The sequence below is a fragment of the Schistosoma haematobium genome, chromosome 2 (assembly GCF_000699445.3).
Source record: "Schistosoma haematobium chromosome 2, whole genome shotgun sequence".
In the NCBI taxonomy this organism is placed as follows: Eukaryota; Metazoa; Platyhelminthes; class Trematoda; order Strigeidida; family Schistosomatidae; genus Schistosoma; species Schistosoma haematobium.
Window position 1 is genome coordinate 38,762,040 of NC_067197.1, and position 19,985 is coordinate 38,782,024.

At 32.6% G+C, this 19,985-nt stretch overlaps 1 protein-coding gene across 1 annotated transcript; it reads right to left on the reverse strand.

Annotated features, from left to right (window-relative positions):
• Positions 1-5,628: 5,628 nt before the first annotated feature.
• Positions 5,629-19,247, reverse strand: MS3_00006921 (uncharacterized protein). Its single transcript, XM_051215161.1, has 10 exons — positions 18,620-19,247; positions 18,509-18,575; positions 18,392-18,447; positions 16,207-16,240; positions 13,632-13,756; positions 10,639-10,716; positions 10,445-10,481; positions 8,810-8,934; positions 8,109-8,189; positions 5,629-6,160 (listed from the first exon to the last, which is right to left on the reverse strand). Exons 2-10 carry the CDS (start codon positions 18,546-18,548, stop codon positions 6,143-6,145), a joined length of 594 nt encoding a protein of 197 aa, XP_051068351.1. The 5' UTR covers positions 18,549-18,575; positions 18,620-19,247; the 3' UTR covers positions 5,629-6,142.
• Positions 19,248-19,985: the final 738 nt, after the last annotated feature.

Consider the following 19,985-nt stretch of genomic DNA (forward strand, 5'->3'; position numbering starts at 1 on the left):
TCAGGCTATTTAATATGAAATTCTAGAATAATTTTTAAGATACTAACTTACTTACGCCTGTTACTCCCAATGGAGCATAGGCCGCCGACCAATCCAATCGTTGTTCATTCTTCTCATCCCTGTCTCTATTTCTTGGCGTAATGTGTTCTTTGGTCCTTTTCTTCTCCTTTGGCCTTGAATATTCCATGTGAGGACTTTCCTTGTGACACAGTTGGGTGCTTTACTCAATGTGTGTCTTATCCACTTCCAGCGCTTCTTCCTGATTTCTTCCTCCACTGGGATCTGATTTGTTCTCTCTCACAGTAGGTTGTTGTGATAGCGTCTGACCAATGGATCTGAAGTATTTTGCGTAGACAGTTTTTAATAAACACCTATATCTTCTGGATGATGGCTTTCATAGTTCTCCAAGTTTCCGCCCCATACAGTAAAACTGTCTTGACATTTATATTGAAAATTGTGACTTTGGTGTTGGTAGACAGTTGTTTTGAGTTCCAGATGTTCTTCAGTTGTAGATATACTGCTCTTACTTTGCTGATCCGCGCCTTCACACCTGCATCAGATCCACCTTGTTCATCAATGATGCTGTCCAGATATATAAAGATACTAATACTCATTATTTAGTAATGAAACTGAGGTTTATGTATACAATCATTACAATTGAAAATATTATTTAATTAATAAGTTATTGGTTACGGTGTACAGTTAATCGATAATCAGCTTTCTTGTCTTAAGGCATCAACATTGATATTAGGTTTCCAACTATAATATAATATGACTAATTGAATTTATTCATGTTCATACATGTAAACAGGTGTTTACAAATGTAAGTTGACTCGAAAAGCATACATCTTTTGGACTTACGTAATCGGTTACGATTTACATAATAACAAGATTGTTTATTTGCTAACCACAATGCATATTGTTATTATTACTTTAATTATTGTTAATTGTATACGAGACTTTTTCTTCAAAAACGGTAGACAGTGGGTGTACATAATGTAAACTAAACATTACGTCATTCACCTCTATAGTGTGTGAATGAAGCCAACATTTCATCTCATATAAAACTTAATTCAAGAAGGTACTATTAATTATAAATCATGGTAATAGTTAGTTATTATCTCGACTGAATTATCATTCTGAAATTTTATTTTGAAGAATAGATTTAGTGTTTACAATTAGTTTACCTTGATAGGAAAGCGGATTATCTCACCTCATTATAAAACCTTTAATAGTACGTTTAATTAGTGGCATTTTTCAATTAGCTTCAAATTAGTTATTTATCTATTGATTAATTTATTATTTTCCACATAAAAAACACATAGATTCATTTCTATAATTGACGATTCACATATTCCATTATTATACAAAGGGAGTTTTAACTGTTAAACATCTCAGTATATTATAAACAAAGATGAATAGTGGCTAGTAGTGGAATTCAGGACGTGCGTTTGAAGCGAACGGTACTAGGTTCGAGTCCCAGAGTGAACATCAACTCTGAGATGCAGATACATCCAGTTGACGAGTCACAAACAGGACGAAACGAGCGTCCTGGATTCCTTTGCTAGCTACTATCCATCTTTGTTTATAATGCTTATGAATTAAGGCAATGTCGAGGGAACCCGTACAGGATGCACGTATGCCAATCAGAGACCGATTAATTGCAATCCTAAACATCAACGGGAAGATTCAAGTAAACAATACCGAGTTGTTATAACCCAATAAGAATAATGAATGGTAGTTTTTCAGATCCATTTATGGACCAATACTATGAGTATATTTTTATCGTATAATTGTCATGTAACTAAACTGTCCATATTCATGTCCCACTTATTATGAGCTTTATTTTGACCTATGAACTATTATTATACGATTTACTATTCTTGAATTATTCCGTCTGTTAATCACTATCTCCCTCATTCACAGCCACTTTTGGCCGAATATTATAAAAATGTTATTTTCTATTTTATGGTACGTTGCTGTCTGTTTGATTGGTATATAAACCGAGTATGTTTGAAATAAATGATTCATATTGCAGAGATTGAGATTGGTGTTATGGTCTTAACTTGTTGGCCTAGACAGGGAGCGAGACCAATCAGGACTCTAGGCAGCTCTCACGTTTTCTATGCGTGACGTGTTCGGTCGATAATTCGCTGCGGTGTCGTTGCGTTATAACATAAACAGGGCACACAGCTTCACAAGTTATAACACAAGTGAATCTCGATATATTTTTTTAACATAGAAATAAACAGTGAAATAATTTTGTTAGATTATTGATTTTATTCCAGCTGAATATCAGCTGATACTTGAAATCGATGATGAAAAGTTACAATATTTCTATTCTTTTTAATTAAAAGAATATCTATGATGAATTACGGTCTTTATTCTTTTTTTTTCTTACTGAATAATTCAGATGATTTATTATTCAATAACTGAATCACGTAGAAACAAGAGAGAAGGTGATGTGATCGTTTCTGTTATCTAACATCAGTCACCCTTTTTTTTCTTAATTTTAATAAATCACCATTATGTCATAAGTGATATATTCCTATGATATTTTTAAGTAAGAACTTGACATAATCTGAAATTGGTAAAGAGTAAGAATAATGATTTGTGTATAATAACAGAAATTCATTTTATATGAATATTTTTCAATATTAGAATGAATATACGAATATTCGTCAAGATTAGAACGAATAGTTTGACAGAAATTGGGCGCCAAGTATAGAGAAGTCATTATATGTGGAGAATTATATTTGAAATAATCTCAGTGATTGAAATTTGAATAATTCCAACGTTTCGTCCAGCTAACTTATCTGGACTTCTTCAGGATAATATAATCAAAAACGTCGGAATTCTTTTAAATTTTAATCGTTGAGATTATTTCAAATATAATTTTCACCTATAATGATTAGAATGAATAGTTTGACAAAAATTGGGCATTTAGTAAAACATTATCTGTGAAAATCATATTTCAAATAATCCCAACAATGGAAACTTAAATACTCTGAAGAAGTTCAGACAAGTTTATTGGACGAAACATTGGAATTATTTTAAATTTCAATCACTGAGTTTATTTCAAATATAATTTTCACATATAAATTCATTTTATTTCATGAGATACTCATACACTGTTGCTTACAACCTGTAATAGGTTTAAAAGTCAAAGTCGAAAATGTTAGTTGAAAATACTTAAATAAATGAATTTAGTTGGGATTTGTTATAATTATGACTTAGCGTTATACCACCAAAGATGTAAATAAACTTAACAGATGAAATGAAAATTATATGTATATATCCTAAAACTTTGATAGTAACACAATGAAATCAAAGGATTAAAAATAAATGGTTACTTAATGCACGAATCCTTTAAAACATATATTGATTATGTGTAACAACGATGTTAGTTATCACGTGATTTATCCACCAATCAAAATACAACTTATACAATCTTAGCACTGTGCCAAACCAATGACATTCAACCGGTATGAGCAGCCTAATGTCCTTATTAGTCCTATGGTCCGCCTAGCCCGTCCACTTGAGTCCATAACACCAAAACCAGCTTCCACTATGTGAATCGAATCGAATGATTTATTTCAGACATACTGGGTTTATACATAAAACTAACAGACCTCAACGCACCATAAAATAGGAAACAACATCTGTACACAATAAAGTCAAAAAGTGACTGTGAACGTGGGAGACAGTAGTCAGGACCTTCGGTCTCGCACGTAAACACTTAACCTCTAGACCACTGAGCAAGTATTCAATGGTGTTAATGTCTAGTTTCAATCAATCCATGAATACAAAGCATGGAATTAATATATAATATATGTATATATGCAGTCAACTGAAATAATGATTTCAATCCGGATACAATGACATCTGGTTCAAAGTTTTTCACACCCAAGTTAAATGATTAAAAATATGAGATTTCCATCATTCTGTTGTTATTCGTAAATTGATTATTTATCAACCTCATACTTCCCTTTTCATGAAGTTATCACAGATTTACTGATATTCCATTAATTTGTTAAGACAGCTTCGAATGATAGTCACTATAATGTTTCATTTTTTATGGAATAAATTTATCGTACTGATTATTAACGAGTGGCTTGTTTTACAGATCTAAAATTACAACCTGTAAAGTACTTAAGTTCTAATAATCGTTAATCAACTTTGATCTGAGAAGTAGTAGTGTGACAATTTCAGCAGTGTATCATACCATTCTTCTTTATATTCAATTATCAATGTTTTCCATTCAAAATAATCATCCTTAATGGTAATGTGAAAGTGCATTGACGGGTAAGTAAAGTAATGAAGTTATTTTAAAATATATTCACAAGATCTATCATATTTTTTCAGATCAACTTTGACTTCTGATTACAGTGTACAAAGTATACAAATCAGTTATTTAATCGATAATTCGCGAGATAGTGATCTCGCATATATTGCTGTAATCGATTGGAGTGAATATTTAGTTTGAAGTTGTTTACCAATGAAAATTCTAAATCATTTCTTTATATGGTAATTATTAACTCCATTTTAGTGATTTATTTCGATACATAATCAATAAAAGTTGACAAGTGAAAACGTACTTAAACATCTATTTATTTAAAAGATACTAGTCAAGTAATAGTCCTAAAAGTTTGTTATTATATAACGTTTATAAAGAAATGATAAATTTTAACCTTACGATCAATTACTAAAGACCAACTGACTAACTAATGACTCTCCAACATCACAGCAAACAGAAATTATTGTTATTTCTACGAAGTACATATATCAGCACCCTTTGTTAAGAGAGGGGATGACGTTAGTTAGTTGGAGGTAATCGGCAGAAAACGTCAAAAATAAGTTTCGGGCTTTTCAACACCCATCTGAAAGGTATACCGACATTCCTTGTCGAACTAGTGCTTAGAATTGAACTTGAACTCTCGTTGCTTAATTTCAGAATCCAAAACGACACTGCTAAGCTATTTACATAATAACGAACCTCTTGTAAAACTGAAAATCACATTGAAAGCGTTAGTTCTTTCGGGATTGTAGCCAGAGCTTGCCAATGAGTGCAAATCAGTGCAAAAGCTGGACCAATGAAGGTTTCTTACTGGCGACCTCGAACTATCCAACACCAAAACATAGTTTATACAGTATTGATACACTTAAACTAGTAATCACACTTCCAATTGATCAATATGCCTCGACCAACAATAAGGACTGGACGGACACAAAATTGGTTACTACTCAGTGATCACTTAACCATGAGCTACATGATACAAATTTCCAACCTGAGTGAAAATATCAATGCCTCAGTGTTACTGATCTATATTTTATACATTAGTTCTAATAAGCAAGAAGAGTAGATTGATAATTTCATTCTAATTATCCCTAACTCTTTAGTAATGTTCTCATTAATCATGGAAAAAGTTATCTATAGTGATAAAGTATCTTTTTGATGATAATAATAAGTTGAAATTTCTTGTATGCCTTCAGCATTTATATTTCTCAACTGATTATAAACCTTCGTTTTATCAAAGGAACAATCCAACGGTTCTTTACACTCCAATATATTTTTCTTATCTATTTATTCTAATCATGTTATATTAGCATCAGAACGGGTTTTGTGGAGATTGTAATAATTTCAATAGTTGAGATTATGAGTCAATTGAGACTAGACCATCATGGAAAACCTGGAAACACTTGACGGTCGTTTCGTCCTATTGTGGGACTCCTCAGCAGTGCGCATCCACGATAGGTCCTGGGTTCGAATCACGCGAGGCGAGGTCATGGATGTTATATTAGTTTACCGATTCATTGTGTCTAGAAAAGTAGGTGATTACTAAAAGTTTGAATATATTTTTCCAAATTTTCACTCTCTGTAACCAACAATTAGCACTGATAATAATGACTTGATAGATGATCCTATTGAAAAAGATTCAGGAATGAAACTATGCACTACACAAATGACTAGTATATTCTTAACCAATTATAAGTTATTGATTGAGTTCAAACCTGTATTCATTTTTGATAATAAACAAAAGAATTTGAATATTCCAATAGTATATTTAATTTGTGCGAATATCATGTAATATAAATGTTTTTTTGTTTGGAAACTGATATTCATATAGACATTTTGAAACTTTCAGCAAAATCCACCATTCTATAAGATACAAATAGAAGAAGCGGAAGAGTATGAAGTAGTTTAGAATAATTTAAAAATCAATGAATTGATAAAAATTAGTATCAGAAGCGTTTTTTGTGGATATTATAGCAATTTCAACAGTTGAGATCATGAGTCAGTTGAAGCTAGACCAACATTGAAAACCTGGAAGCACTGGATGGCCGTTTTGTCCTATTGTGGGACTCCTCAACAGTATGCATCCACGATCCTGCATGAGGGACTGAAAACCAAGACATTCGGTCTCTAGACCACTGAGCCAGCATTCAATGGTATTAATGTTTAATTTCAACTAATTCACGATAAAAATTAATCGAAAATGCATTTGATTCAATGTTACTAATAATCAGTGAATTTTGAGTAATCCAGTTCGATTGAATTTATTTGTAGACTATTGACCAGTTGTTAGATCAAAATTGATGAAATAATTTATAACTGAGTATAAAGAAAATTTGTTAAATTGACAAAAATTGTGGTTTATGCTACTTATGTCTGTCAACATAAGTAGTATTTAACACCTATCGAAAGTAAAATGCCTACCAGCAGAAGAGTGAGAAGATTGAATTGAAGAGAACGGGAATGTAAACTGGTAGTAATTGTAATAGCAATGAGGTAACGATTATGTTTGAGACAATTGTTGGAAGATTTGCAAATAATGTATTTAATGTATGGTTTTCACATTTTACGAAACAATTTCTCACTTGAGTGTGAGATCACTATAATGTTACCACTTTTAACATTTTCAGAAACGTTTAGATGAACATTTTTCAATTCGGTCAATGGATTGATGAGTTTAATATCTACCGTTGTTAGTATATAGTCTCTAATGGTCATTATAATTACAGGACCTAAATAACTTACTTTGGTTGTCATATATTCTATTTTTGTCAATAATGAAATTCAAAATTTGAACTTAGCTAGAACACCATTGAAAACTTGGAAGCATTAGATGACCATTTCGTCATAGTATGCGACTTCTCGACATTGAGCTAAGATCGGTTAGTGTTTTGAAGTATGAAAATACTACAATCTCTATAAATCGTCATCACTGATAATTTTAAAATTTACAGTAAATCTCCTCAATTGACTTTATCTGATGACTTTTTAGTGGTTCATATTGAGCTTCTGTGTCATTTATTTTTGTCTATATCAGCCTTATCAGTAAATTTATTACTCCTTATCTTATTAAATTATGTTGTGGTACTTTTCATGATTAATGGGATACACGTTTTCATCAGAGATTTATATGTGCATCTTAGTATGTATCTATCTGTCTTGTTTTGTATCTATTATTTGTTTGGATTTGTAAACTAAGTAGGACTTAGTGTTTTTGACTCAAGGTAATTTCCGAACCAAATAAACATATTACTCTGACAGTTTGTTTGCTGAAATGTGATTGCTTTGTAAAAAAAATATGAGTCTTCTTAACACATCTGGTATTCGACTTTTAATATTGTATTGTTTAAACATGATTAGTCTTGTAGTGGTCCTGTTCTTTAAATGAACTTTCCTGTGGTTAATTCCAGTTCAATTTTCTGCTGTGTTCACTTAAAATATAACTTACAAATATCTCATGTATTTAATGTGATTTATTAACAGCCTTAATTGTTTCTGGTATTTTAGTATCAGGCCTAAAGAATACTCATAAACAAATGAATTATACATTCTAATACACGAGGTCAGCATCGCGATGACCTACATTTCACATACAAGGTTATTTGGGATCTACATTTCTCTAGAATCAAACGTGATCAATACTTCAAATATTATCTTGTCCATTGATAAGCAATTTGAAGGTTGTTGGTAAACGCATGCATTCATAAGTATAGTCTTCAATGAGAAAAACAGTTTCATATGTGTTAGATAGTATCAATGAAATTGCAATTAAGTAAATAACTTCATATAAAGTATTAAATTAACGTATCATTACCTTACAAAGTCGATAAACTACAAATTGTTCACTGAAGCTTAAGGTTATAGCCATGAAAATATCATGTAGAAGTGCATTGCACTAAAACAGAATAACAAAATAAATTTAAGTGAATAATATAACACAATGGAAAGTCATTTTATCCAACAAATATAATTATCATCTGAATATATAGTGTGAGACATCAATAACGAAGAGTATATTCCAGAATAATCCAGGTTTGAATGTTGAAAGAAATAGCTACGACTAAGCAGATGAAAGATAGGACATAATTGAGAAAAGCACCCAACTGCGTTACAAGACAAGCCCTCACTTGAAATTTTCAAGGTCAAAGGAGAAGAAAAAGGCCAAAGAACACATTACGCCAAGAAATAGAGACAGACATGAGAAGAATGAACAACGATTGGATAGAACTAGAAAGAAAGGCTCAGAACAGAGTGGGTTGTAGAATGCTGATCGGCGGCCTATGCTCCATTGGGAGTAACAGGCGTAAGTAATTAAGTAAGCAGATGAAAATTAAATGTATAATGTAAATATTTAATCATATTTTTTTCAAAAAAGGGTTATGTATATCACTGAAAACCAATAGAGTATATATGTTTAAGTATATTAGACAAATATTTGAATTAATTCAATCATTTGGTTGAACTATAAAGAAGAATCATTCGTTGAAAAAAGAATACAACATAAAACAAACTCACCATGATAGATAATTTGGGTAATTTATCACATATAGCTAATGTGTTATTGTATAATTCTGATCGAAAGGGTTCCGACATTAACATTGATTTTATCAGTTGTCCAGTATTGAGACAACATCTACAAACTGATGGTGTGTAAACAGGATAGAAAATATCGTTAGTCAATTTATGATAAATAATGGTGTTAAAAAAACGTTAGATTTAAGGATTTTCAAAGGTTCATGGTTTGATACTGCACTTGATAAATCTATATCGTAGAATATACTTTGTGTGTTGATAGCTTGATACGGTTTTGAAGTTCATCACTACGTAATTCAATCGATTTTATTACAATCAACTTGTCCATTGATACCGACTTGCGCCCATAATATGTTCAGATATATACTAAAACTAGTATTTATGGGGAACGTAAAGGAAAGCGACGACTATGTACATACTCCGAAGGACACTGGTCAAACAAAATCTCAGATATCAATGACAGGATAATAAAAACCTACAGACACGGTTGATAAACTTGTGTATGAGTAATGATGAAGAAACTCAATAAAATGTAAAATAGCGGTAGTTTATGAAGGAATAAATATTTCAACTACTCAGCCAAAATAAGAGAAGCACGGTCACAGTCTATAAAGGTTCTGATTAGTTAATTCAAATATACCAGAATAGGGTTTGTGGAGATCGTAGTAATTTTAATAGTTGAATTCATGAGTCGATCAAATTTAGACCCTCATTGAAAATCTAGAGGCATTGGACAGCCGTATCGTCCTAGTATGCGATTCCTCAACACTATGCATCCACAGTCCTGCATGACGGAATCAAAATCAGGATATTCGGCCTTGCGCGCGAACAATTAACCCTTAAACCACTGAGTCGGTATCCAACAGTGTTAATGTTGTGACCACTGGAGTTCAGTCTGTGTCGGGTAGAGACAGGTATCTACCTCAGACAATGGATGAATGGTTGCGCAACCATTCATGAATCGGTTGAAGTTAGACATTAACACCGTTGGATGCCGACTTAGTGGTCTGGAGGTTAAGCGTCTGCGCGCGAGACTGAAGTACCTAGGCTCGAATCCCGCGAGGCGGGATCATGGATGAGCACTGCTAAGGAGTCCCACAATAGGACGAAACGGCCGTCCTGTGCTTCCAGGTTTTCAATGGTGGTCTAACATCAATCGGTTCATGATCTCAATCAATAACTTAATAATCCCTACAACCCTATACTGATATCCTGAAAATATCTTATTCAAATATGTGCTGATTATCAATAAAACTCTATGGAAAATTATGAACTATCGAAATCAGTCTCATGGTAATTAACTTTAGTCAAAAATAATAAAAAAAATGGGTTTTTTTTGTTGTTTAATTTGATTGCACATAATAAATAAATCGCATTGATCTATATATCTCTGTGTATGTGTATTTCTCATTGGTATCTGTTTGTGATAACTGTGAATAGTTTTGTGTGAAATCAATAATTCCTTCTTTTTAACTAGCAATAATGTTATGATTGGTTGGTTGTTTGATTTTTTAATCAATAATGATATCACTTCTTATATACTCGTAATGAGTAGCCATAGGAATTACAGCAAATTAATAGATTATTTAAATACAACATAAAATTGTATAAACTTACCAGGTACAATAGGTGGGTAATAACAGAAACCGAGAAACTGTGGGGGAAAAAAAATAGTTAATTGACAACTCAGTTATAGTTTTAAGTTAAAATTGTGGTTCTGTGGTGGTGGTGGTGGGGTAATTTACTTAGATTATTTAAAACCATAGAAGAAGGATTGACATTTTACTTAAAGATATACTATAGTGACTTACAGCACACCACTTTTGTGGTACTATATGACGGAAAAGATAAAAGACCTGTGATGAAAGTTCATTTGCAAACATTCTACACTGTAAATAAGAACATGAAAATGAGGAAGAAAAAATAATGAAAACTTTCTGTATAACCCTAAGTAATATTAAGGAAAAAATGTAATTCAAGTAGCTATTTTAGTAAAACCCACTTGGTGTAGCAATTTGATAACATTTAATCTTAAATAAGAACTTCTCACGGGTGTTTACCGTTAACCTTTTTAATGTATCAACCTAAAATTCGTCTCCATGATTTACTTAAAACGATTAACAGTAATCTTATATATTTATTACGGGGGCTAAGTGGTTTCTTTAAAATGATTGTTCTACATGTTATAATACAGTTTAAGTTTTAATGGGAATAAAGTTGATGGGCGTTACTAATTATGACCAATTATCAGCGGCCTAGTATTGTAAATACTATCTTTGAATCCTATCAGTAGAAACTTACATCATGCGGCGTATGAATGAAGGAAGATGAGAACTACTATAGAACATAAAAATTAATACAATCATTAGACATTACATCATACCCAACTCAAATGAAACCGACAGTTATTGCTCCGGTTACTTTTTCTAACTTAGACACACGATTACCTGTTTGTGTAAGTGATGAGCATAGTTGGGTAATTTAACGGAAAATTCAAAGATTTCAATATATTTTCCTAATGATATTCAAATACACACTTAAGTAAAGTACTATATGTACGTTCAAAATAATGATTAATCAACATGAATAGGGAATATTTCATAACCTTTTAATTTGTTCTCCAAAACCACTAAATTAATACACCAACCTAAAGCAAACAACTAGTGATACTATGGACAGGTAATCACTATGCATCAGGAATAGTTGAATTTAATTAGGCATGACTTTTCACTATAACTTCAAGAGTTCATTATCAACGTAAGGAATTTGTAGATGGGTTTCTTTTTTACCATGAATTAATGACAGATAAGAAACAACAGAAAACATTTGAATCATAATCTTGTCCTCACTAGTACCCGTACAACAGGCAGATTCATGGAAATACACAAATAAATTATAACTGATGAAGTTCAACTAGATCTGAAGTGAAACAATTACCGATAGATAAGATTTAGTAGATTTTGAGCTTAATCTTAAATTTACTGCTGTTAAAAACATAGATCATTAGTTATCAACTAAATGATTTAGAGAGAACATATTTGCTTTGAGACCTGAAGTTTTCAATCTCCTCCTCATCTAATAAAGCGGTAAAACTAAAGAGTATACTAGAAATTGTGAAGAGTACAACTGTTCTCTATTAACTATTTGTCTAGTAACTACTCTTCTGATAATCATTGAATGCAAGTGATATTTGTCATTCTGTCCACTATTTTAATTACAACTGATATACTGAAATATAAGACTTCGAAGTTTCATAATCACATCATGATCATATTTTATTTCATTTTGTTGCCATATATGATAGCATTTCCTTTTAATCCACGAGGCTTTACGATATAGATGCAACCACGATTGGATTTAGTTGTACTCATCATGCGTATCTGCCTAAAAACTGATCAGAAATGATAAAATAGTAACCCATTGTAACTCTGCAATACAAGAATCTTTCGATCTCACAATCAGTATGAAAGAACTCATTGATTTATAATTAGAGAGGGTTTTGTGGAGATTGTAGTAGTTTAATAATCGAATTCACCAGTCAGTTGGAGCTAGACCACCATGAAAAAACCTAGAGCGTTCGCGCGCGAGACCGATATGTCCTGGGTTCGAATCTCGCGAGGTGGGATCGTGTATACGCACTACTGAGGAGTCCCACAATAGAATGAAACGGCCGTCCAGTGCTTCCAGGTTCTCCATGGTGGCCTAGCTTCAAATAACTCATTGATTTAGTCAATTTATGATAAAACATCACAATATACTTTAACCGAATTCTTTATTTTGAAAAAATATATAGATCCTTATTTGTGAAATCCAGTGTTATCGTATTTATCTGTGTCTCATTGTAAGGATTATTTCACCAATATTGTTTTCATAATAATTCAGAATCTTTTTCAAAATTCTGTGTTCATGAATATCCGTTTAGTCGACTAGATATGGACGTGTAATTTGAGAATTTATTTTATAGACAACGAACTTGATCCTGGCCATACTCGAGATATAAACAACATTTAAAGCTATATAGGTTGACAGATGTCAACAATGTAAAAATGGTAAATATACCGTGATATCATTATTGACCAAACAATATCAAGATGCTTAGATAAGCTTACATTTTAATCAATAGCAAACTAGACAAATCAACAAGATCAGTTCTTATCAGTATAGGGTTGTGGAGATTATTAAGTTATTGATCGAGATCTTGAACCGATTGATGTTAGACCACCATTGAAAACCTGGAAGCACAGGACGGCCGTTTCGTCCTATTGTGGGACTCCTTAGCAGTGCTCACCTACGATCTCGCTGCCGGGATTCGAGCCTAGGTACTTCAGTCTCGTGCGCGAACGCTTAACCTCTAGACCACTGAGTCGGCATCCAACAGTGTTAATGTCTAACTTCAACCAATCCAGGAAATTGCGCGACCATCTTCCATTGTACTGAGGTAGATACTTGTCTCTACCTTACACGGAATAACTCCAATGGTCACGGCTTCTCACTAAAACTCCGAGAATTCTCTCACAAAGTTAGTCCCACAATAGGACAAAACGGCCGTCCTGTGCTTCCAGGTTTTCATTAGTGGTCTAACATCAATCGGTTCAAGATCAGTTCTAAGGAACAAAACGGATGATCCTACTAAACTGGATTGATTGGTTTAGTATTTCAATATATGTAATTGTATATTAGGGTAAAGCCTGATAATGATTTAACTGAAAACAACATTGTTCACTTAAAGATATTGTTATAATTTTGAAAGACACATTTATGTATATAATGAACTGAATATTGAAAAAAGTCATTTATTACTTACGGAAGTATTAAACGGACCTGTTTCCATACAAAGTGTTTCAATTATTTTATTGATCGATTTGTTTGTTGATGGACTTAAAATCATACCTAAAACATTCCCAGTACCACTTTTACAAGTAATGCACTCTGAAATTGACAGAGAAAATGATGTAAATATAATATTTATAATATATTTCAATAGTTGAGATCATGAGTCGATTGGAGCTAGACCATCATGGTAATCCAGGAAGCAGTAGATGTCTGTTTTGTTCTATTATGGGACTCCTCAGAAGTGCGCATCCACGACCTCGCCCCCCGCGAGATTCGAACCCAGGACCTATCAGTCTCGCGCGCGACCGCTTAACCATATAATATAATATAATTTTTATTCGATCCCAAAGAGAAAAGTTTATAGTTGTCTACCATATAGAGGTGAATTCAATAGTATGCTTTTAAGACAGATTGAAAGTAGCTATCGAGAAAACCTATTATATTGCTAAACTGGTTATGATTGGAAAGTCTAAGCCCATGATTCCGAATAGATATAGACACAACACAAATGAGTGCGTCACATCCTATTGCATTTGCCAGTTTACATGTTTGTGCAAACACACATACATAGGGAGGAGTAATCGAACAATCGAAACAAGGCTCATGCAAGATGTGCCTAGATAGCTTCAAAACCAGTTAGTTTCAAATGAACCGATCAACGTGGGAAGTAGAAAACCATGTTCATCGATAGCCAAACACATAATTGATATAATTGACGCAAAATTGACATCAATACAGTTTTTAAAACGTTGCATAGAAATTGTTAAGGATGAATTCTCAGATTTATTAAAGCCTTGGCTATTCGTAAATTTAAACATCCCTTATGTGTACAAAAACAATTTGTTGTAACCTTGAATTTACTCTGGTAATCCTTGAGTCATTTTATGGCCTAGGATAATGTAACAGTTTCTTATTCTTTCTATACGTTTTTAAGAAATTTCCCTCCCCTTTATTACCTTGTTTACTTGAACCTTCATTTAATTAACCTCTATTCATCTTCATATTAAATGCCTTGACAAGTATATATGCAACCAGAAATGTTCAAAATGCATAGCGTAGAACAGATCAATTCCGTATTCTCATTGCTCTTACAAAATTCACAAAAAGGACTAATTGCTTTCAAGTTATTCTTGAGTTTTTTTATTTTTAAGAATTGTAAAGCTATTTTTTGGGATTTAGTTTAATTTGCTTATGGGTACATTTTCTTCTAAAATTGAATATGCTCATTAAGATGTTTAGATACAGCTAATACAAAGATATTTGTTGGTGATAGTACCTTTTAAACATAGGAATATCAAAGAAATTCGATTCATTATTGGTAGAGAATAAGTTGTGGAACATTATCACAATCAAATTGATTTGTGATTACAATACACTAGGGAAAAAGAATTGTGCAAAGTTACACTTAATTCATACTATTGCAAACACTAATTCATATGTACGTAATTATTAACGCTGTGATGTTATTAGAAGGTCTGTTCAATATACTTAGTATTATTTGGACAGTTCATCGAATCCTAAACAACCTCATCTTTTATACAACAAAAACATTTAGAGCTCATTTAATCTTAAAAAGTTAACCATATGAAATATTGACAAAACAGTTGTCCTTTAAGAATTCAGTTAATTTCATGTATAGGTTTCTCACTACTCAAATATTAATATTCTATACCAATTGTTATACTATAGTATCAACGCGCAGATTACCATCCAAACTGGGATTATTAAATATATACGTTGATTAATCACTAAATAATGATAAATATCATGTTTTTCTAGTCCTTAGTGTTAACCAAATCCTGTCGATCAAGTCGCAATGTGACCACCAATTTAAGTGACTCGATATTTTAATGTTAGTTGGCTGGAATTAGTCAGCAGGAATTTGACCTTGCCGTGACAACTACTCACTCAAAAGCCACAGGTATAACTTGTTGACGAGTGCCAACTAGCAAAACATCTAAGTATCAGGGTTTCTTATTAATTGTCTTCAACCACACAACATTTTTACTGAATATTTATGCTTATATTTTTAATTAGTACTTAAAACTTGTTTAGAACTCAAAGATGTCTGTTTTCATTGGATAGATTCATTTAGTATAATTCGCAGTATGATAATATTTTGAAGGTTTTTAATGTACTCCATTCGTTTTGAGATTTTTGACTTGAGTACAGCAATTAATGTACTAAAAAAACACTGAACAAATTTGATCTAATTAAATGGATAATAAAAAGAGAAACAAGTTGTACGTCATATATTGGTCTAGTGGTTAAGCGCTGAGGCGCGAGACTGATAGGTCCTGGATTAGAATCTCGCGAGGAGGGATAGTGGATGCACACCGACGAGGAGTCCCACAATAGGACGAAATAGCCATCCAGTGCTTCCAGGTTTTCCATCGTGGTCTAGCTTCAATTGACTCATGATATCAACTATTGAAATTACTACAATCTCCACAAAACCCCTTCTGATATATTGAAAAGTCAAATACGAATACATTTCAATAAATATACATTTTATCGCTAGTTGATTTAATGACAGAATTACTTACGGAAAATGTTCGGTTGACTTCCTCTTCTATTATACTGTTTTTCAAAAGAGTAATAATAAAGAACAAAGTGAACAGGATGAAGAAAGAATTGGTGAAACATAACTCCGATTTAACATTGACGTGTCTATTGCCTTTTTTATTTTTAACCCCTATCTGTTACTTTTTTCATCTATAATACCTTTGCTCATATTGTGTACTTGCAGGAGACTGATAGAATGTAACATTAGATTATTCTGAATAACACTGTACACTATTACTTCATTTTATGGTTTACCATAGTCTTTTGGAGATAAATCCTTCTTTTTGAAAACATATAATCATTGAAAAACGCAAAAGTCTAAGTTCTCAATTTTTTGTAGATATCTTTAAACTCCCAATGGGTCGGAGAATGCTGGTCAGTGGCCTATGCTCCATTGGGAGTAACAGGCGTAAGTAAATTAGACTATCGTCCTCTATGAATTCTGAATTAAAGTGTAAAGGCAGATAATTAGATTTACGTTGAGTTAGAACCTTTAATCAGCCTATAATCGATCGCTCTTATGTTGAAGCTAAATATAACAGTAAGTTAATGATTCTATTAAGTATAATAAGATAACGATGAAACTCTAATTTGTTTCTATAGATAGGTTGACAAAATATAGACTTGATATAGATGAAAAAAATACTTAGATTCTCCATTTGAGCAAGTAAACATACTTTAATATAAGCGTAATATGACTCTGACAAGATAGTGTTCGTTATTCTAAAGTGACATTCAAGAATTTAAAGCACAGAGTCAAATATATATGACCTATTCACTAACTATAAGCCAATTTGTAAACTGAACTGTAAACTAAATTAAATATTTTAATGCATATTCATTAAGAAACTGTCTATTTAGTTCAAGAATATAATTATAATATATTTAAAGAGTGTTATGAGATTTCATTGATTATGAAAAGGCGTTTGACAGTGTAGATAGTAGAACATTATGGAAACTTCTTCGACACTATGGAGTTCCCGAGAAGATTGTCAACATTATCCGGAACTCATACGACGGACTACAGTGCAAATTAGTGCAGTAAGAACTGTTGACAGATGCATTCCAAGTAAGGACTGGAGTTAGACAAGGCTGTCTACTCTCCCTCTCCCTCTTTCTTCTGGTGGTCGACTGGATTATGAAGACCTCGACATCTGAGGGAAAACACGGCATACAATGGACAGCTCAGAACCGATTAGACGATTTGGACTTCGCAGATGACCTAGCCCTCTCATCGCATACACATGAACAAATGCAGATAAAGGCCGTCAGTGAAACAGCAGTCTCTGCATCAATAGGCCTATACATACACAAGGGGAAAACCAAGGTCCTCAAATACAACACGGAGAACACCAATTCAATCACACTTGATGGCGAAACTCTGGAAGATGTAAAATCCTTCACATACCTGGGAAGCGTCATCGATGAACAAGGAGGATCAGATGCAGACGTAAAGGCGAGGATTGGCTAAGCAAGGGCCGCATTCCTACAACTGAAGAACATATAGAACTCAAAACAACTGTCTGTCAACCAATATCAAAGCCAGAATCTTCAATACGAACGTCAAGGAAGTTCTACTGTACGGAGCTGAAACTTTAAAAACTACTACGACCATCATCAAGAGGGTACAAGTATTTATAAATGTTCATCTACGCAAGATATTCAACATCCATTGGCCGGATACCATCAGCAACAGCCTTCTGTGGGAGAGAACAAACCAACCTCCAGCTGAAGAAGAAATTAGGAAAAGACGACGGAAATGGATAGGAAATACATTGCGCAAATCATCAAACTGCATCACGAGGCAAGTCCTAACTAGGAATCTTGAAGGGAAGCGGAAAAGAGGAAGGCCAAAGAACACATTACATCGGGAAATGGAATCAGGTATGAAAAGAATGAAGAACAACTGGAAGGAGCTGGAAAGGATTGCTCAGGACAGGATTGGATGGAGAATGCTGATGAGCGGCCTATGTTCTTTCACGAGGAGTAACAGGAGTAAGTAAGTAAGTGATGGTTTTATCTAACTAGGTCTATAAGATTTTTCAGTCGACAAAATTTATCTCACATCAATGTAACACAGTCTACTTTATTGAAAAAAAACAGAGATCATAAATATCTCAACTTCATTAAATATTCAGTCAGACAATTTTCATTGATTTTACTGACCTTTTGAACTTGTAACTGTTGTGTAGAATCTTCTATTACATTATTCATACAGAATACTGAAATTTCAAAAGAATACAATGTAAGATTAATAAGAAATTTCATGAATTCACTACTTACCTAATGAAATAAGTAAACACAATATACATAATGATTTCATAGTTAATGGTTAATTATTATCATTCTACTATAATTATATAATGAATATTTATACATAAATTGATTAAGAACTTTTTTCACTATCATTATTCCTCATCATCATTAACAGGATTAATTATGTAATCGATCATTACTTGTCTTAATAACAATAATAATAATAATAGTAATGATAGAACCATATTACTGAATATTATTATCTAATATGGATATGCTTATAGATAAAAAGGGTAAATATCAATTCAATGTAATCAAAGTTCAAATAATTAAATCAGTCCATGTTAGAATAAACTTTTATAATAAAACACCGTTTTATTTCATTGTTGAATATTTATAATTGTGAATGTTTTATTTAAATAGAATTTAAACAATTTCTTATTTATTTTCATGTAAACTTTTGTTTAAATGAACATGAATTCTTTAAATGAATTAGATTGAGAGCGAATTTTATATTTGAATATTATTGATTATGAATAATGTTGTGGTTTGTTACATAATGGTTGTTTCCTAGTTTGTTTGTTCGTTTGTTTTTTATCTTGTTGATTGATTTTGTCCAAGAGATTGGTGACTACATTTCTAATGGCAGAATAAAATGTAAGAAAAATTTGAGTTGAATGGATTCTAGATTTCCAATCATCTGTCTTTATATTACTGATTTGTATGTCAGTCGATTGTGATGTTTGTATGTAATGGTGATTAATTTATACATTTTTTTGTAGCAAATTCGAATTTTAAAAAAACAGCTATTTTAAATGTCAGTAGGGGTTGTTTGTGGATATTATAGTAATTTTAATGGTTAAGATCATGTGTCAATTGAAGCTAAACCATCATGGAAAACCTGGAAGCACTGGAATGCCGTTTCACCCTATTTTAGGACTCCTCAACAGCGCGCATCCACGATCCCCCGTAGCGAGATTCGAAACCAGGACACATCGGTCTCGCGCATGAACGCTCAACCTCTAGACCACTGAGCTGGCCGGCATCCAACGGTGTTAATGTCTAACTTCAACTAATCCACGAAATTGAGAGACACATCCACCACTGTCTTCAATGAGTTATTATCTCACAACAGACCCGGTTAAATTCCACTGGTCACTGCTTCTAACTAGAACTTCTAACATTTTAAATATGCTTTCTCTCGGCTTGAATACTGATCCACTACTAAAGTACACATTGGATAGTCCTGGGATTTACTGGTTAGCATATCAAATCCAATTAAACTACTCCTTTCTATAGAGATCCAGTTGATTACTAGGTTTCAATTCTACATTGATTACAAAAATATTTCAGTGTAACTCTAATTATAAAATTTCAGATTTTTAATAATACCATACCTTACCGGTCAAAATTGTGCTGAGTTAAATATAGTGAGTTTCTGATTAGTTATTAATTAGACTACACAACTATTTAGTTATGTTTCATTGATAATTTGGTTTTACCA

Excerpts from the sequence above, each read along its gene's own strand:
- MS3_00006921 (XM_051215161.1), bottom strand. The coding sequence starts at position 18,548 with ATGAAATCATTATGTATATTGTGTTTACTTATTTCATTAG. Across the intron at positions 13,757-16,206 it reads AAGTCAACCGAACATTTTCC|AGTGCATTACTTGTAAAAGT; the intron begins GTAAGTAATTCT and ends TGTCAATTTCAG. Across the intron at positions 10,717-13,631 it reads CAGGTCCGTTTAATACTTCC|TGTAGAATGTTTGCAAATGA; the intron begins GTAAGTAATAAA and ends TCTTATTTACAG.